Source organism: Colossoma macropomum, unplaced genomic scaffold (assembly GCF_904425465.1).
Source record: "Colossoma macropomum unplaced genomic scaffold, Colossoma_macropomum, whole genome shotgun sequence".
NCBI lineage: Eukaryota > Metazoa > Chordata > Actinopteri > Characiformes > Serrasalmidae > Colossoma > Colossoma macropomum.
Genome location: NW_023494795.1, coordinates 17,007,096 through 17,028,113, shown reverse-complemented (window position 1 = coordinate 17,028,113; position 21,018 = coordinate 17,007,096). Strand labels below are relative to the sequence as shown.

Genomic DNA, 21,018 nt, shown 5'->3' with positions numbered 1-21,018 from the left:
AACTGCTTGCCATGTGGCCATGAGGGACAGAGATGTACTCTCACTTCCTGCTCTAAAACGCACAGCTGTGGCTAAAATAAGGCCCCGGTCCTGGACTAAAACTCTTTGTGTTTTGGTAGTGACATTAAAAAAACATACAGATTTTTTTTTTAATTACGTTGTTCTATTTAAAAAACATTAAACCCGTAATTAATCTAAATCATTCCCTCTCACTTTTAAAGAAATAAAGAAAAAGAAACCAAATAGAAAACAACATTGAAAATAAAAGTGAAATTTAGGGGTTAGAGTTTGGGACCTCCCAATAGAAAGTACAGTATAAGTGATGATTTTGAATATTGTTGCAAATAAACAAAAAACAATATTTTATTTTATTCAATTTTTATTCTTCTACATCATTACAACATTTTGGAGTATGTTGGAGATACTGACAGTGTGTTAGGCATATTACTATCTCGATTAATGCCTTGGATTTATATAGATCATAACATAATCATTTTTTTTTTTGCTGTGTGACTGCAGCTTGAACAATTTGGGTAGAAAGGTCTGCATCTAAAATACTGATTCATTGCTGTTCTCTAAGTATTTTCAAATAATAATTATTTTAGTTGTGCATATGTATAATTGCGAGGAAAGTAATCTAAATTTTTCTCTATTCCACTTTGGCCATTCACAGTCACACTTTTTTGTGCTTGAATCTATTCGGTTCTGTTGCTCACACCACTAACTTTCCAGCTTTAGTGTTTTTTTTTACCCCAGGATTATCTTAAAAAGAGAAACATGGTTACTAACCAGCTTCAGTTCCTAAGTTGATAGATGTTTGATGTACTATAAGTTCCACTGCAATTTGATAAGGAATAATGTAGTTTTTAGATCTTACGGTCCTATTGAAGCTGTTCTTTACTGGGTTACATTTACTTGTACTTAAGTCATTATTTCACCAAAGGAACAATTCTTTTACCTGAGTATAGGTCTAGGCTACTCCACTTGTCTTTATGAGTGCCATATCTTGAAATCAAGATCAAGATTCTCTAAATGGATTTCGCTGTTTATTTTTTGTCATGTACAGTACAGCACAACACAGTCATGCATAGTATTCAATTCAAGGTGAGGATAAAAGACGCTCACGATCTTGTAACTTGTAACAATGAAGCCAGTCAACAGTAAGCCCTCCCACTCCAGAGCCACATTTCTTCTCCCCATTCTAATAAAAAAAAGGCTGGCCAGTGAGTCATGCACTATTAACAGACCCTTAAAAGACTTAATGACTCATACTAGAGAAGGGGGCTATATCATGACAACAGAGCAGACCAGGACAACCACAATACCAGCATTTCGAAAAAAAAAGGTCATAATGCTATCTGTGAATGGATGAAAAAGGCACAGCATGGTAGTATAGAGAACAGTGAGTCATTATACGCAATATATGACATCAACACTACTGACTGGCCAGTATGATTTACTGTAACAGATAGCTTGACCGAGATCTGGCAGTGTCGTTTGTTAGAAAAAGAGATTTTGTTTATTCTTATGACACACACTGTACTGCGCAAAAGTAAGAGACCCACTCTTCATTTATTCCAGCCAAAATGGCCATTAAATACAAGTTATTCATTTTCAATGTGAGGAGAAAGCAGACACATGTATTTAATAGAAAATCACACCAAAGCTTCAAAAGCTAAATGTTAAAACATATGAATATCTTTCCACAGCTCCAAAGTTCAGCCTTAGAAGTTGGTTGCATTTTCTGCTTTTCACAATCCAAGTAATCCCAAACTGAAATACTGAAAAAAATTAGATTAAATTTAGTTGTTAGCACTTCTGTGCATTTCTCTGTTAAATATGTGTCTGGAAATTCAATAAATGAAATGGTGGTCTCTGTGCACAGTACTGTACATACACACAATATTCATTGCACAAAACATACAAAGCGCTCATAAAATAAAGAGACTTCATGCTGTGTTAAAATACATATTGGCACATCATACATTAAAACAAAACTCTTTGAATATATAGTTTTTAAGGACTGCTTATTTCATTCATCTTCAGATTTGTTGTAGTTAAAAGGCAGTTAATCCTTAAAATCATTAAATAGTTGGAGAAAAGGTTTCACCGAAACCTGTGGCCACTGAGCGACAGGCCAGATTATAATATGTTAGAGCTTGTGTTTTTCTTAAAATGCCTTACTGTTTCAATATATTTTGAGTCTATATCTACTCTTTGTGTTTCAGCATTGTGGTTGATCTGTACTGAGCAGGTTTATTTAAATACAAAGTTAGTATCAACAAGATTACAACCAACAAGATTACAACCAACAAGATTACAGGAAAGATCTACGTATTTTGGTGGATAAATATCAAAAGCAGAGATATGATCTAAAGATATTAAGATATAAAGCAGTCTATAACAGCGACAGTCCATAATGTAATGGCATCTCATTTCATTATGCATTCATGTAGTTAAAAGACAATCATTACCCCCAAATTTTATGGCTAATATTTTTTCAACATCATCTGGTTTACTAAGCAAAGTGGATCTAATACACAAATTAATTCTTCTGTGCACTAAAATTAAAAATATTTAAGTTAGTTCTCTGCGTAGGATGTGTTCACTTATTTCCACTTAGATAAAACATGTAATTTGACCAGGAGTGTTCAAACTTTTGCATGTAACTGTATATTGTGCAGTGCTGTGCAAAGGTCAGCATCACCCATCATCTATTAAATTCTAATCATTCCAGTCATTGTTAGAAAGCAGAAAACATATTCAACAGAAAAGTACACAGAAACTTTAACAGCTAAATTTAATATGGCATTTTTGAGTATTTAGTATGTCCACCCTTGTGTCCAGACTTGCTTTGTTTTTCAAAATCTGCAGGAACCCCCAAAATTCAGCCTTAGAAGATGGTTGTATTTTCTGCTTCTCACCATCCAAGTAATCCCAATTACAAATTTAGACTCATCAGTGTATAAAATCTCTCTTCACATCTCATGTATGTAGTTCAGTGTCAATTTTATTCTTTTTTGTCTGTTTCCCTTTCTCAGTAACGGCTTCTTGACAGCTACACATGTCAAGAAGATGTTGAGTTGTCTTCTCAGAGTGGAAGGATAGACAGAAACACCTGTGGATTTGATCAGAAATAACTTGTTGTCCTTTTTTGACTTCATTTATCATATAATGCTATTTTAACTACATAGTTTAGACTACTGATATTGAATGTGGGTATAAACGTAACTCATTACAAACTCTTTGAATATGTGCCCCAAACTACAGCTGCACAGCTCTGTCAGTAAAACAGCTTTTGAGAGGTCTGTGGTTTGTTTTACATTTTATGTAAATTGTACCTAAAGTCTGTTTTGACTTGAAATTCAATAAATGAAGGGTGGTCTCTTACCTTTGCACAGTACTGTATATTATAAACCTGCGTTGGTGTAAAAGTAACGTACTGACCCTGAAAAAGTCTGTCTGACATCTGGATATTTTTGCTGTATTTAAAGAGTACACACAAGTCACTGTCTTAAATTTGCTAAACTGAGCTTTAAATTGTTTAATTTTGGTTAGCAGCTTTAAGACAATTATTCTCTTTGAACACACCCAATGTATTTATCTCAATGGGGTAAAAGAGGCCCAATCCTGGAGGCACAAAATGTGGAGAAGCAATAGTTGTTTTTCCAAGTGCATGCTGTGAATTTCTCTCTTGAATTATATTTCATGTACAACAAGGATATGTTGTACAACAATTGCATATGTGCAATTCTAAAGGCTTCCAGTAAGCATGCTGCCATTTGTCCAAACTGAGCACAACAGTCAAGGAGAAAGGTTTACCATTTTCCCTTGGCACTAAAATGTGAATACTATTTGTTTTGTGTTAGTTATTGGGTTAGCTAAGTAGATATAAGTTAGCATAACTGTGCTGCCCAAAGCCACAGCAGTATAATGCTATTTTAACCACGTAATTTAGAATACTGATATTGAATGTGGGTATAAACATAACCCGTTACAAACTCTTTAAAAATGTGCCCCAAACTACAGCTGCACAGCTCTGTCAGTAAAGCAGCTATCTTTTGAGAGGTCTGTGGTTTGTTTTACGTTTTGACTTGTCATACACTTGACATTTCCGATGTAAACATCCTGCAGGCCTTGAGAGTCGATGTGATACTAGCTATATTCAACTGCCAGTTTGCTGTTAGAACACAATGTAATTTTTTGTAAACCTGACACTCTCCACATCTTTCCTAAACATCAGTTTATTTTTCTCCTCCAATCACTGCTTAGTAACCGTTACACTATCCTTCATTATCTCAGTCAAGTTTTCAGGTATTTTAGCATCGAGCTAGCATTCCCTTGAAGGTACTTTGAATATGCAGCTCCAGGTATTCAGAAGATGTGCCTGAGGGATCTGTAAAAGTGAGACCTGAAACTATGACAGAGTATAAGCTGCCCATTTCAAAGGCCAAATATAAAATGTCATCCGCCTGAGTTAAAAAGCTAATTTGTCTTTGTTGGCAGTAAACTGCACCATCAGAGGTAGGATATAAATGAAAGAAACCAAACATTTGCACACCCACCAAGGTAGTACGCTTTAGCTAGACTGCTTGACAGTTTGGGTTGTTAAGTTTGCTGCTTCTGTCTGTCCTTATGCACATTTCAGCTGTCTGATTGTAATTTATGTCATCTTCATTGGCGTTAATATTTTGCTTGTCAAGAACAGATTCATGCTTTATAGGAAAGCGTTGCATTGGTTGTTGGGTTTATGTTAACCTGTGTTCTCATTAATATGTGTGTAATCTTGTTACACTCACAGTGGCGATATGCCAACACTGTATGCTGTTATTGTGGTGCTGCACAGGCCTTCAAAATTATATTGATGTAGTCTATTTTATTTATATGGTAAAAATGCATTTGATGCAAGAACATTCAGTGTTTAAATGTCTTCTTTTACTTCACATTTCATAATGTATTTTTAGGCCTTTTTGCCATTTACCTTATTTTATGGGGTTGTGACATTTTTTTTTTTTTAACTTTACACTGGACTGGATGCACCAACTGAATGGCAGCTGTTTTTACATTGGAGTTTTCCATTCATATCAGAGAAAGGGCATATACAGAAACAGGAATAGACGTTTAATGAACAGCTCTGGGGCACTCTGCAGAAAAAAGGTGGAGCGGGGTCTGAGTTGTTTATATTGGTCTTAGATTGATGGTAACACTCTTTGATCATGCGCTTATCTGCACAGGAGATGTTGCTCCTCAGCTGCAAGATTGAATGGACTTGCTGTTCACTGTGGAGGAAAAAACAAAAATAATACCATTTAAGTTTAGAAAGTGTAATGTCCTACTTTCTGGGCCATTTAATTAACTACTGATTTGTCAAATAGATAATAACACACACACTAAACAGATACTAAAAATAAAAGTAGTGATATTTCAGTGAAAATAAAGACTAAAGGAAAAGTAAGTGTAGCTTTCCAAAAACAGCTTGAGTAGAAGTACAAAAGTAGCAGCTTAAAAAACTGCTGATGTTGTGAGTAACTTTATAAAACTGCGGAACTTATTAGTCCATCCAGCATCTATCAGCATAGGAACTGACATTTGTTGGGTAGTTCTTCTCTTTTTGATGCACTTTTGGTGGAAAAAGTAAATGCTAATGCTCTAAAGCTTACTAAAGGAATCAGTAACTTAATGTTAATGACTAAAATGTACTTGAGTAGAAGTAAAAGTAATATGACTTAAAAAGTACAAATCCATAAGAAATTTACTAAAGTACATGTAACTGAGTAAATGTAACTGTAATGTTACTACTCACCTCAGTAAACAATCACTGGCCACATTATTAAGTACATCTACCTTGCATCTACAGTCACTGTCCATTTTATCAGGTCCACTTACTGTACAGGGTTACATTGAAAAACACCACATAGACTATTTTTCAGTTTTTGACATAATCTGAAAATGCCTGTTGTCCTTTACATTGTGTGTACATTTCATGATGAATGGACCAACAGAAATGGCCCAAAACGACTTGGAAAAAGTCTTGTTCCATTGACTTACATTAAAAGTAAAGTATGTTTTACCCTTTTCCTGTAAAGTTATCATTTTGGAGGTACAAGGTTTTCTCCCAAGAACAGCAATATATATATATATATATATATATATATATATATATATATATATATATATGAATACACCACTGAGAAGGTATTATTTAGGCGGTGGAACATTCTCAGCTCTACAGTGTCATTGATTTGATAGTGGGTGTGTGTGTAGTGTTACTGGAGTTTTTCAATACCACAGTGTCAGTTTCACAGCTTAAAAGACTCCAACCAAAAATATCCAGCCAACAGTGTCCAGAAACCAACCACTGATGAAGGACTAGAACAGGGATACTTGGGAAGGTCCATTTACAAATCACATCAAATTTCTTGCTTACAAAGGTCTGGATAAACAAACTAACATGAGCAATCTTTAAATGCTTAACCATTAAAATACCATGAAAATAAGATGAAATAAGACACATCAAATATATTTTATAATTTAATTAACAATTTTAATGTGTATGCCCATTTGTTATTGTTTGCAAAATAAACAAACAAATAAATAATGCAAAATATCTTTAAAAATATTTGCCCTCAGACGTTCATTTCTTTTCATGAGGTAAAAAAATGAAATAAATTAAACATTTAATTAAAATAAATAATAATAAAGGTTACTCTTAATAAGCATGTCAGGCTCTTTGTACTGTCAGGGTATGGACAGCCAATCTGGTGGACCTTTCATGTTCGCCTTTGGGTTTATTTTATTTGTCCTCAGAACTGGACTTCATGATCAACTTACTTTTTTTTAAAAAAAAATGTTTTTGCTTCAGTACTTATTTAGTAGTAATATCAGTACTAATGTTGAATCTACAGAAAATATGTGAAATGATGTGCTTTCTGACCTGATTTCTAGCCCTGTGGTCTCTGTTCCAATGAGTTTACGTAAATTAGTGGAACTGGAACACATGACTGCTACAGAAGCTGGACTAATTTGTTTTACATACAATCATTTGTTTTACATATGTCAATCAGCTCGGTCCTCTGAATGACTTTACTGGGTCTGCATATGGATCGTGGTCCACCAGTTGACAACTACTGGACTAGAGAATGACACAAACTGTGCAGTATCAGATGAGCTATCATCTATATCTACAATCTGGACCAACGAGGTAGTTGAGTGGACAGTGAGTGGACACAGTGTTTAAAAACTCCAGCAGCACTGCGGTGTCTGATCCACTTGTACCAGCATAACACACATTAACACACCACCACCATGTCAGTGTCACCACCACCCAAATAATACTTGCTCTGAGGTGGTCCTGTGGGGGTACTGACCACTGACAAATGGGATAAAAGGGAGCTAACAAATTATGCATAGAAACATGTGCTACATATGCTGATGTACTACAATTTGTAATGGCAGAACTACGAAGTGCACCAATTAAGTAAGTAAATTAGATACAATTAGAGTAGGTGCTAGGTACTGTGGATAGGTAGATGTACCTAATAAAGTGACCAGTGAATATACAGACAGATACATAATGTTCAGTAATGGAAAGTGTGAAGTATGTAGCGTAGACTGTATTCAGTATCATTTTTGTTTTGTCAGGAGGAGCTGTTATCTTTGTTTTTCAGTCTGCTAGCATAAATACCGGGTGGCCCATCCATCTAGCAATGGATAGGGGCAAGTTTTTTTTTACTTTTAAACATAACGAAGAGAAAACACACGGAAACAGAGGGTCAAATATAGAAATAAAACAAATATTAGCTTGCCAGGCCATCCGACTGCCCTATTCCTTTGTGTGCTATAAAATATGGCAGGATGCTGAGTTTGCACAGTGTGACAAACACAGCACATTTAATAATGGCTTTCAGGGACCCTTTCCCTGATGAATAAAAATTAATTCAGACATCATTAATTGCACATAGCTAAGGATTGGTGAAAATTTTGTTCATCTCCTCTATTGAAAAGATACCTGTTATAAACAGAACTGTCACCCAACAGTGGTGCTAAATTCTAAATTACAGAAAATCATAGCACCATGTCTGTCCAAACTTACGTGAGGTCAGGGTGGTCTTTCAGCAGTGCACATATCTCCAGTTCAAGGGTGTCTGAATCCTGCTCTTTCAGCACTTCTGAAACCTTGGGCAGGATTTCACATAGCCACCGCTTGTCTGATCCCTGTGACAACAGTGATGATCTCTTCAGACATGAGGCAAGGCAAGACCTCTCAAACCCAAACAGATGCTCAAAAAGTGTGTACTTAATGTGTTAAATGTTAACAATACTGATATGACAAAGGAATAGTTTGACAGAAAATCAAATTTACACAAGTTACCACTTACCCCAGATGTACTCGACTGGCTGAGACATTCTTTGGAGTCCAAATTAAAACTTTAGTTTAAAACTGGACAAGCAATACTAACATTGCTAACAAACACTAGAACTCAGTAGTCACCCAACTAGCCCAGATCATTTCTGAAAAAATACATCACCAAAACCTTTTTAAATTGCATCCAGATGTTCATTACAGTTGTGCAGATTGCTAATGTGGTTTAGGACTCATATAAAAGGTGTATAATAATGCTTTTGTGTTTTGTGAGACATCACAAGCCTCCTAAATGCAAAGCGCACACTATAAAGTCCAGTACACACTGAAGCTCAGCTTATCACTTATAAGCATGTCCACTACAGTGGAAACAATGTTCACTACAGTGCAGAACACATCCACTACCAGAGGTGGGTAGAGTGGCTTAATTCATGTGCAAGTAATAGTATTCATACTTGGGTAAAATAATGACTCAAGTAAAAGTACCTTCCCAAAAACAACTTGAGTAGAAATACCATGTATTGGGTCAAAATCTACTGAGTAACTTATAGAACTGCAGTGGACCGTCTTAGTAAATCCAGCATAGAAAAATCGTTAGGCTCTGTTCTAAAGCTAAGCTAAGGCTCCAAAGTCAGAGGTGTGACCAATCTCAAAGCCATAAAGTTGTTGTCACCAGCAAAACAATAAAATTAAACACAAAAAAGCAATTACTAACTAGATATGAACGGCTAAAATGTAACTGAGTAAAAAATAGATTCCTTTACTCACTAATATACCTAAGCAGAAGTAAATTGATTTTAGAAATACTCAGGTGAGTACAAATCCATCAATATTTTACCTAAGTACATGAGCTTGAGTTAATGTAACTAGTTATTACCCACCTCTGTCCACTCCTGAGGAGACTGTTCAGGTCGATCATCCCTTAATAGAGCTCGTAACACTGAGTTAAGTAACTAGCTCAACACATTGGTTTATCAGTCTACTTATGCTTAAGTAGGAACTTGTGCTAATAAAGAAGGTGTTTCTTGTGTTCTTCTTTAGAGTCTGTCTGACAAGTGTGCTTGCTTGTGCTAATTTTAAAATAGTTAATGAACAATAAGCATTAATGGCATTTAAAGACTGTGGATCCAGTGTACTAAATCTTTTGGATGCATTCTGCCTGCATATTATGTATAAAAATGGTACACAAGGCTAAATGCACAGCTTATAGATTATGTGCATGGAAAAATTCAAAATGCACTTCTCTTCCTCATGCATATGCATTTGTGAGAGGGCCATGCAAATCATGGGAAGATCATTCAGAAAGTTAGTAAAGACATTTACTAAAGTTTGAACAACTTGCAGCAGCCGATATTGCGACGATTTTCCTCCATCCTTTTAAAATTAGTTGTAAATTTGTATTAGGGTCAAATGTGTGAGGAATGAATGCACAGTCTGTCTTATCATTTCACAAAGTCTGTATTCTTCCTTGGAGTAGAATAAGACCCACTCAGCATGCTTTGGTAGGAAAGATCTGCCCTTCATCGCTGAACTTTTGTTTTCCTTTTTGTCTCGTGCTTGCACGTAGGTGGCAGGGTAATGCGCAGTTTGCACGATAACTGCCATTTTAGTAAATCAAATATATTGCGCTCATAACAAGTCACTTTTTGCACTTGCACTCGTACGAACATCTGTACTTAAAACCCAGGCTTATTACATTCTATGGCTTATTAATTAGTAACCACAGGAACTTTAATACAAACTGGCTGAGCTTTTCTTAGGTTACAGAAGTATAAAGTGCGTAATAAAACGTTTTCACATGCCTGCGGGCCCTGGCAATTTAAGAGGTTAATTTAATCAGTAAATATTCCAAAAAAATATTTTCTTTGAAATGTAACTATTTCTTAATAATGTCTTTGTAAAATGTAATGTGTACCTCATATCTGTATTCTAAATATTCCTAGTGCTTGTTTTACATCACATTACATCCATAACATCCTAACCCTGTGGGTGTGCGTGTGTGCCATACTAACATTTTCAATAAACAGTGTGTTGATTCTGAAGCTGTCCTCACACAGAAAGCCTGCAGCTGTCTCCTGCTCATCCTTGTTTTTTAGTTTCAGTTTCCTCTTCAGCATCCTCCTCACATATTCAATCATGACCTCAAAATGCAGCTGACTCAACAGCTCCTAAACACATACACACACACACACACATCAGCTCTATGCAGTCTAATACTATGACAAACACTGTTAAATGCAAATGGTAGCATTTACAAAAAATACCTCCAAATTATTTTTTGAGAAATATATCAATTCCTGCATTATTCTGTGGTGATACTACTAACCTGCAGACAGGCAGAGTTTAGGTCCTTAAGAGGACGTATATTTTGATTCAGTTGATCCTCTAGCTCCTGAATAATCTCATGATGCTGTAAAATCCAGTCTGGAGTCCACAACTTACTGTAAGTCACCTGTGTAGATACAAAAGAATGAAGGTAATATCAGGTTCATATCTGCGCTCCAAACATGAAAGACAAATAATAATGCAGCTTCTAAATTACTGTAATCAGTTCTGTACTGTAATCAGTGCTCTACTTTCAACATCTTTCTTAGGTATATCTAAATGAACTACATATCAAACATATCTAATGTAAATCTAAAGTAAATACAAATAAATACAAAAAAATCATTTATTATATTGCTAATAACTGATTGATACTTTGATTTATTCGAAAGTAAGTTTGTTACTACTTAGTTATGAGTACACTGAGTCACTGTTTAGTTTGTTATTACTAAATAGCTCATGTACTCATTAACTGTCTATACTTACTATATTGTAATGCCAGTTAACTGAACGGTGCATTTGCTCGTATGGAGAAGTAACTTGTGAATTTACTCCTTATACGTTACTCCATTACTACTCTAAGCTAATGGTCTAAGATAATGATCTGTTAATCTACTGATTTATAGCTATGCATTTCTCCACTGTGCAACTTTGTAGGTATGACCATTGTGCAGCATTGCCATATAGGTATTAACTTAGTGAAACTGCTTTTGGATGCACAATGATCTAGTCTAGATGTTTTGTTTTTGTGTACCTTAAGATTATTGTGTATGCAGCTGAGAAAGTATTTGTGGCAGGAGTCTCTGATGTCTGCTGCAGTGGACAGCCAAGCTGCTTTAACGTCATCTGGTAGATTATCTCTTTCCTCAATGTAATCCCTGTGGATACACAGCCACTGTGCATTACAGGTTCACAGCCAGGATGTTCTACAGAGCCACTTTTTTGCAGCCTACCAGTTGTCCACAAAGAAATATATAAAAATATTTTATCTATTGTTTATTAAATTAGAAATTTGAATTCAATCTGATTTCCCTGCAAGAATTACATATTTTTAATGGATTAAATCATGAAACACTACAAAAATAGCCATGTCTCTACATAAGTGAATCAGCACCTCATATCTCATACCAGTCTCTTATCTGGCTTCCCGAAAATAGGTTTTTCAGTGGTTATGTAACCAAGTTACTTAAAACAATGTAATTTCTTACACTTCCAGTAGCTCAAGTTCCTGTAAAGATCTCTTTAGATCTAAGCATCTAAGAATAGAAGTGTAACATTTACTTTGAGATTGAAGTTCAGAATGTCAGCATTGAGAGGACCACTAGGAGAACCATACTTGGATATCTGCCCTTTTTTATGCAGAAACCCAATTTCAGTGAACCACAAATAATCAGACAGATTAACACATTTCTCCACACAGTATACTGCAGAAAGCAGTCGAATGTCTGTTTTTGTTCAGGATGGACTGCTTTATTGACACTGACACTTTATTGGTCTTCATATCGATAGATAACAGCATGTGAATATCACAGACTTTCTTTTTATTGTTTTCTTTTGTATGAACCAATGACGCAACAACATAAAGCCAAGAAAAAACTGAGAAACCACTTATCCAATTATTTACAGCCCCTTAAAATAGATGAACCACGTGTCAAAAGATTTGTGATGTATATAGTTCACCCAGTATCAACGTAAAATCTCTCTGATTAAAAGCTGACATTTTACACTTTAAAGAGCCCACATCATGTTTTATTTTTCAAATTGCTTTTTGAAATGATGTAAACATGATTATTACAACACACTGTTCACTCCTAAGTCCATAAAGTTCATATATGGAAATTATGCATCAAAAATAGCTTGCTTTCATTTTTTGTGATGTCATGAAAACAAGTGTACTTACACATACACTATATTGCCAAAAGTATTTACTCACCCATCCAAATCATTGAATTCAGGTGTTCCAATCACTTCCATGGCCACAGGTGTATAAAACCAAGCACCTAGGCATGCAGACTGCTTCTACAAACATTTGTGAAAGAATGGGTCGCTCTCAGGAGCTCAGTGAATTCCAGCATGGTACCGTAATAGGATGCCACCTGTGCAACAAGTCCAGTCATGAAATTTCCTCGCTACTAAATATTCCACAGTCAACTGTCAGTGGTATTATAACAAAGTGGAAGCAATTGGGAACGACAGCAACTCAGCCATGAAGTGGTAGGCCACGTAAAATGACAGAGCGGGGTCAGCACATGCTGAGGCACATAGTGTGCAGAGATCGCCAACTTTCTGCAGAGTCAATCGCTACAGACCTCCAAACTTCATGTGGCCTTCAGATTAGCTCAAGAACAGAGCGTAGAGAGCTTCATGGAATGGGTTTCCATGGCCGAAGAGCTGCATCCAAGCCTTAGATCACCAAGCGCAATGCAAAACGTCGAATGCAGTGGTGAAAAGCACCATGGAGATGTGTTCTCTGGAGTGACGAATCACACTTCTCCGTCCGGCAATCCAATGGACGAGTGTGGGTTTGGCAGTTGCCAGGAGAACGGTACTTGTCTGACTGCATTGTGCCAAATGTAAAGTTTGGTGGAGGGGGGATTATGGTGTGGGGTTGTTTTTCAGGAGTTGGGCTCGGCCCCTTAGTTCCAGTGAAAGGAACTCTTAATGCTTCAGCAGACCAAGAGATTTTGGACAATTTCATGCTCCTTACTGTGTGGGAACAGTTTGGGCATGGCCCCTTCCTGTTCCAACATGACTGCGCACCAGTGCACAAAGCAAGATCCATAAAGACATAGATGAGTGAGTTTGGTGTGGAAGAACTTGACTGGCCTGCACAGAGTCCTGACCTCAACCCAAGAGAACACCTTTGGGATGAATTAGAGCGGAGACTGCGAGCCAGGCCTTCTTGTCCAACATCAGTGTCTGACCTCACAAATGCGCTTCTGGAAGAATGGTCAAAAATTCCCATAAACACACTCCTAAACCTTGTGGAAAGCCTTCCCAGAAGAGTTGAAGCTGTTATAGCTGCAAAGGGTGGGCCGACATCATATTTAACCCTATTGATTAAGAATGGGATGTCACTCAAGTTCATGTGTGTGTGAAGCAGACGAGCGAATACTGTTGGCAATATAGTGTATACACCAATTCAGCCTACAGCAGCTTAGCCCCACCATTCATGCTTAAGTTATAAGGTGTGTTCCTGTCTGGATTGCTTTTTGAATGAGTCACAATACAGGGCAGCCAATCAGAACAGAGATCATTTACACCAGGGGTGTCCAATCCTGGTCCTGAGGATCTACCATCCTGGAGAGCTCAGATCTGACACACCTGGATCTAATTTTCAGATCCTCCCTGAAGGCCTTCATTACCTGGATCAGATGTGTTATATTAGGGCTGGAGCTAAACTCCACAGGGTGGTAGATGTTCAGGACCAGGATTTAAACACACACACACACACATATATATATATATATATAGTACAGTATTTGACTATTTTTGAATGCAAAACCTCACCAAACTTATAGGCCTCATAAGAAAAAATAAAATACAGGAGAAACGTAAGATATGGGCCCTTTACACTATAAATCCTATGTGTTGGACAAAAGCTGCATCACAGTCCAGTTACTTATGTACTACATGTATGTATGAGTATGGCTCATTAATTATGTTTTTTTTTTTTTAACTCACCTTAGTTCCTTGATGCCAAACAGATGAGCTTTCAGGATTTCAGTGATGTTTTGCTGATTTTTGAGAAGCTCTTCTATGGATTTCTTGTAACTGATAAAATATCAAACAGTTTATTTATTTTTGTCACATGCAACAATTCTGCCTATAATACAAGTTTCAATGGTACGATGAGCAAAAAAGCGATCAGTTAAGAAACTGAAATTCTGTAAGGTGTATGGTAAGCAAAAAGATAACTTTTGTTCACATGAACCTCTGCATATTGTGTCAAGCATAGTTAATAATAAATTAGACTTTCACAGGTTTTATGTTTAGGAGACTGGTCCCATATACTCTCAGTATTACACAATTAATTCTCTGATCTGTGTGGCTGAATGCACTGATCATGTGAGTGTGTATTAATTGAACTACCCTGTCAGAAAGTTGGGCAGTAGATACAGAATCCTCTGAGCTTTATCCCTGTTACTCAAAAGAACCATGGCCTCTTTCATGGCTTCATCGACAATCTGTAAAATGAGAGGTTTACACATCAGCATGATAGTAAAAATGTGACATACCACCCAATAACCTGGGTAAAAACAAATGCACTTAATTCATTTAACTGTAACATACAGTACACTACTGTTAAGAAGTTTAGAACTGCTGTTTTCATTTATCTTAAAGCAGTTTGGCTGCAGACAAGAATAAAATGACACTAGGAGGCTGTAAATAAAAATGAAGAAATTGGTAGATTTGTCTAGAATGATAAACAGAGTCAGAGAAGATTCTAAAATGTCAGAGAAAGCTATATAACATCAACAATAAAGTTACACATATCCAGAATTCAACCTATTTCTAAAGTGAAGATTGAATGTATTAAGAATGTTTACTTGTTTCAGAATGACTGAAATATTAACCAAAACATCTAAAATGTCTTTTGGTGAATACTTTGTAATATTGAAATCCACATTGTATATATTATTATTGTATATAAAAATAACACAAAATGTTTAAACAAAATATTGCAAACTTTTGATTAGTACACACTTAAAAAAATTAAATTATGGTTCCTCAAGGGTTCTTTAGTAAAATGGTTCTATATAGAACCATGAACACTCAAAGAACCCTTGTATGATTAAAGGGTCATTTGCATCATGAAATGGTTCTGCAGATTGATGGAAAATGTGCATGAATGTGCTACAGATGGTTCTATATAGAACCTATTTGAAAAGGGTTCTATACAGCACCCAAAAAGGTTCTTCTTTTGTTACAAGCTTAACATCATAACAATAGAAGAATCCTTTTGGGTGCTACATAGAACCATGGTTCTTTATAGAACCATCTGCAACATATTCTCCATCAATCTGAAGAACCATTTCATGATGCAAAGAACCCTTTAATTATGCAAAAAGGTTCTATGAGTGTTCATGGAACCTGTCCAGGGTGTATCCTGCCTTCCACACAATGACAGCTGGGATAGGCTCCAGCTCCCCCTGCGACCCAGGAGAATAAGCGGTTCATGGATCTCTATAGAATCATTGTCTTTAATAAAAAAACTCCTGATGCATCATCTTTTTTTAAGAGTGTAGTGTACATATGTGGCAAAACAGAGTCAGTTAAGTCATAATCTGAATCACACCTGTTTAACATCCAGGGCAGGACTGCAAAGGTGTCTATCAGTGTTTTCAGTTGTTTTATTCATCTTCCCACTTTCCTCTTCTAATTTAAGAATATTGGACAACCAAGTGTTGACTTTGTTCTATAAACAAAACAGAAATTTAGCTAATATGAATATAAAAATTGATGCAACAGATTCTTATGATAGAGTTTATATCCCATTACACTTTACATTTCATTTTGGAAGGTAATTCATGTCACTTTGTGCTGATGTTTTGCTGTACCTCTTTGTATGATAGATACTGCTCCTCCAACAACTTAAGATCTTCTGCAGGTAACAAAGGTTCTAGAGCTTCACTGTCGATGTGTGACTCCAGTTTTTCATGATGTAACACGTTGCTGGAAAACAATTGTCAAACATGTAAAACTGTGCAGGTCGGTGTTTGAACCACAGTTAGTCTGGATAGCATGAAAAAGGCAATGTTCTTGGTTTTCTTACTTTGAATAATTGCTAACTTGTTTCAGTATGAAGATGCATTCCTCTATGGGGATGTTGTGCCGAGGCAGTTGCCTGAGTTTTGCAGAAAAAACTTGATGGTACAGCTGAGCATACACATTACATATGTCAAACTCTGGTGGGTAACATCCCTGCACATTTGTGACCACTTGAAACATGTCATTCTGAATAAGGTTGCTCATTTGGCAGACCTCTCTCTTCAGCGTTTCTGGCCCATGTTCCTCCTCATCTACCTGCTGCATCCGGTTTTTTACCACTTTCTGAAGCAGCATGTCATGCATCTCTCGGTACTTCATAGGCCTCCAGCTCGGACATCCCTTTCCAGCTGCCTCCTTCCAGCGCTGGTCTTGTTCCTCCTCCTGAAGTATAGCAGTGACAGCACTTTCCAGAGTTTCCTGATTCATGCCGTTGAGGGACTTGCGGACCACCATCCATATACGCGACTCCAGGGTCTCATAGTCCATCTTCAGTTTTTCCTCATCTTCTGTGCGAACCACCTTTGCTGACTCTGATCTGAAGAGGCCGTCTTCTTGTTCCAAAAGCTGCTGGCTAGCTTCTGCCAGGCAATTCTGCTTTAGTTTCTGTTTGAAATCCAAGGGCACTGGGAAAGAAGGCAACATTAAAAGGCATACATTTTGACCACTGCCTCCAGAGTAGCAATCTGAAATTTTGAAAATTCTGAATTCTGACAGCATTTACCTTGTCTTTTTTTCTTGGGCTTCACTGTGGGGGAGGCCACTTCAGAACTACCAGAGGCCTTCGAAGTTTGTTCGACTGTTGCTGTGCCAGTAGAGCCCCCAACAGCTCCCGACATTTCATTATCCTCTGAGAAAAAGAAATTACTCATGGACAAAAAGGAAATATCTTTTACTAAGAAGGCATCTATCTAATACATTTTTATTCGCAGGGTATGATACTGGTAGAGAAGAAAATTAAAGAAATAAATTAAAACCTAATTAAAAGCAGTCCTGAAGCAGAACAGGACTAGTATGGATTAGTCAGCTTTGTATCATTGTAGTCTGTCAGCAGTGACGATTCTAGGATTCTTTTTTCAGGTGGGGCCATAATGGTACCCCAGTTTTGGTTTAGGGGGCAAACAAATGCCTTCAAATTCAAAAAGCTCCATATTTACTTCATAAAATGTCAAATACATATCGATCTGCTGATATGGCTCATTCTATATACCGTGATTAGCCACATTCTATAAACACACTTGCTTGTATCTATACTCATTGTCCATTTTATCAGCTCTATTTACCATATAGGAGCATTTTGTATTTCCATAATTACAGACTGTAGTCCATCTGTTTCTCTGCATACTTTTTAGCCCCCTGTTACCCTGTTCTTCAATGGCCAGGACCACCACTGGACCACCACAGAGCAGGTATGATTTGGGTGGTGGATCATTCTCAGCACTGGAGTGACACTGATGTGGTGGTGTGTTAATGTGTGTTGTGTGGGTATGAGTGGATCAGACACAGCAGTGCTGCTGGAGTTTTTTAACACCTCAGTGTCACTGCTGGACTGAGAATAGTCCACCAACCAAAACTATCTAAAAACAGCTTCCTGTGACCACTGATGAAGGACTAGAGGATGATTAACACAAACTGTGCAGCAACAGATGAGCTACTGTCTCTGATTTTACATCTACAAGTTGGACCAACAAGGTACGAGTGTCTAATAGAGTGGACAGTGAATCGACACAGTGTTCAAAAACTCCAGCAGCACTGCTGTGTCTGATCAACTAACACACCATCACCACATCAGTGTCACTGCAGCCACTTAAATAAAACCTACTCTGTTGTGGTCCTGTGGGGGTCCTCTCTACTGAAGAAAAATGTGAAAGAGGGCTAACAAAGTATTCAGAGAAACAGATGGACTACAGTCTGTAACTGTAGAACTACAAAGCGCATCTATATGGTAAGTGATGCGCATAAAATGGACAATGAGCGTAGAAACGAGGTAAGTGTACTGAATGAAGTTGTTGGTCAGTATATACATGGTAAAATATCTAATCACAAGGCTAATAATAACAAAATAATTAAGAATTATTTTTAAATGTAAAAATATTTACCATATTCATACATGCCAACTTGTGAGAAGGGTAAAAGGTGCCAACCCTTTGAATGGGGGTCTGGAGGCTTTGAGGCTTGTATTGCTTTCTAGGTATTTTCAATTGTTGGCTAAAACCTATTGCTTCTTATACAAGGTCAAAAGATCAGTCTGTATAAAATTTGGGAGACATCTAATTTTGAGAATCTACTACAATTGGTAGAAGTCGAGGCCATTCTAAAAACTTGGTGAGCCTTTTGTGCTCTGTCTGCTAAAATTTTGGTACGTGTCAAAGATGTGACCCATTCTTCTCAGAAATGAGCTGAGGCAAGGGCCCATGAGCAAGGTTTTCTAGAGGCCCAAAATTTTTACCTGTGCCCCTGTTCAGCTCTCATAGCAGTTTGCAGAAATCAATGTGTTCTAAATTATTTTAAGATGAAAACGAAGTAGTAGCTGACTGTACTGGTAGCAAGCAATGATCATTTACACATATTTGCCTTTTTGCACCCACCATTAGTGCTATTCATGCTACTGAAGAAAAAAAAATGAATGTGTGAAAACGAAGCTAACTTCACTGCTCAAGTAACTTCGCCCTGTTTTTATGTTTCTGTGCCCTTCTGTTCTGTTCATCAGTTTCATTATGACACCAAGGTCCAGTAAGTTGGCTAAGTTAATGTTATTTAATCCATGCAGGAAACTTATAAGATTTTATAAGAAAAAATACAACACAATATCCATAAATAAATGACCATGGTCTGTTGCTGGAGACAGAGACTCTTCTTCAGAATTTTCCTTGTTTTGAACAGGGATCAAAATTAAAAACATGTGAGAGGCATATTTCATAAGTCAAAGTGGCATTAAAAAGGAGACAAGCTTGTGTGCATATCAATGAATGTTGGGCTGGAGGTGGTGATTGATCAGACTTTTACTGGGGCCTGTGGGTGGTAATTTGTGGGTGGATTTCAAATCATCAGTCAGATGCCACTGGCAGGCGGGTATCACTTAAACTTGAGGGCATTCTGAACTGTGTGGCTAGTGATTGATAACAATAATGCACCTGAGGAATGTACTGTATCTACATAAATTCTTTCATAAGTATTTCTTTGTGAGCATACTGTTACAGTCTACAGTACATAAATAAACCAATTTTGAGAGTAAGTTCATTTCTGTACTACTGTAAATTTTAACAGATTAACAGACAAGCCTCCTCAGTCTCCCAAACTAGTGCAGACCTTTAATGACAGAAAATAAAAGTACAGAAAAAAGGGGAAAAAAAGAAAAAAGAATTTGCTATGGCTTTCATTTTTTTCCCAATATCTATCCATTTAACAAAAATTTAACAAAAATTCTTTCTTAAAATTGTCTTGGAGAAATAAAGCAGACCTCAATATCGTATTAATGAAGGATCACTGATTTCTGAATTGTTTCTCCTAAACTCCCCTTAGAAAAAAAGAAGAGATTACATCAGCATTTCACTGTGAGTTCTGGTGATGAAGGAGAAAAGCATGAGTTCTTCTTCTACACTGATGGAATGCTGAAAGAGTTCTGTAATATAGAATAGAATAAGTAAACGATGAGATCTTACACTTTTCTTATGGAGATATTTTTCAGCTGAGATGAGTCAGACAGAGTTTAATTCTCAGGAGCCAAATTTCAGTCTCACTTTCAAACTGGACTTAACTGTGCCTAGGAGGAGTACCTGAGATCAAGAGGAGGTCTCCTTTAGAATATTTCTTTCCTCTGGGTCTGGCTAATTCTACATTAGCACTTAGTCTTGAAAGATCTTACCCAGCAATGTGTCAGGAGTTTTTTGGGTTTCGAGTGATGTAAAATTTGTTTTACGTTCTGTTTAAGTGCAATCTTCTGATTTTGGAGAAGCTTCTTCAGGACCATTTAAAGACACCATTTGTTTGGCCATTACTGTGCAGCTGGAATCACCAACAGCTCTGGATGATTTGCTATCCTCTAAAAAAAGGCAAATGTAACTTAATTAAGTTAATGTTATCCAGTCCTTTCAGCAGTCCTGAAACCTTTTAACTTGGAATATTTTATACGAAAAAACAAATACAACACAGTGTCTGTACGCAAAAATTGTTATCTTGTCAAGTGAAATTATCTTAAATCTAGTCTATATATCTAATATTTTCCATTTTGAGATGGTCGTGCACGTATTATGAGATTATTCACCATATTTCTAGACATTCTTTGACTTGTTTTAAGTAATTTTATTGAGTAAAATTATCTCACTATACTGGCAGATAATTTGGATGGTTTCAAGCATATTTCTTAAAATAAGCAAAATTATCTGCCAATATAGTGAGATCATTTTACTCAATAAAATTACTTAAAACAAGTAAAAAATGTCTATAAATATGGTAAATAATATTGAATTACGCTTACAACAATGTCAACAGGAGAAATATTAGACTACAGTTAAGATAATATTATTTAACCAGATGCCATTTTTTGCAGTGTGTAAATGACC

The 21,018-nt window shown here is 36.6% G+C and overlaps 1 protein-coding gene across 2 annotated transcripts in view; it reads right to left on the bottom strand.

The window, feature by feature from the left end:
• Positions 1 to 4,786: 4,786 nt before the first annotated feature.
• The window catches only part of LOC118815498 (tumor necrosis factor alpha-induced protein 2-like), a 32,189-nt gene continuing 15,957 nt past the window's right edge, over positions 4,787 to 21,018 (bottom strand). For both annotated transcript variants that reach the window (XM_036581651.1, XM_036581652.1), the window contains 11 exons: positions 17,181 to 17,306; positions 16,464 to 17,082; positions 16,249 to 16,363; positions 15,987 to 16,106; positions 14,780 to 14,874; positions 14,372 to 14,461; positions 11,442 to 11,565; positions 10,689 to 10,814; positions 10,375 to 10,530; positions 8,093 to 8,214; positions 4,787 to 5,279 (listed from right to left, as the gene is read on the bottom strand). In XM_036581651.1, coding sequence (XP_036437544.1) covers positions 5,021 to 5,279; positions 8,093 to 8,214; positions 10,375 to 10,530; positions 10,689 to 10,814; positions 11,442 to 11,565; positions 14,372 to 14,461; positions 14,780 to 14,874; positions 15,987 to 16,106; positions 16,249 to 16,363; positions 16,464 to 17,082; positions 17,181 to 17,306 — 1,952 coding nt within the window. In that variant the 3' untranslated portion in view covers positions 4,787 to 5,020. The remainder of the gene's footprint in view (positions 5,280 to 8,092; positions 8,215 to 10,374; positions 10,531 to 10,688; positions 10,815 to 11,441; positions 11,566 to 14,371; positions 14,462 to 14,779; positions 14,875 to 15,986; positions 16,107 to 16,248; positions 16,364 to 16,463; positions 17,083 to 17,180; positions 17,307 to 21,018) is intronic.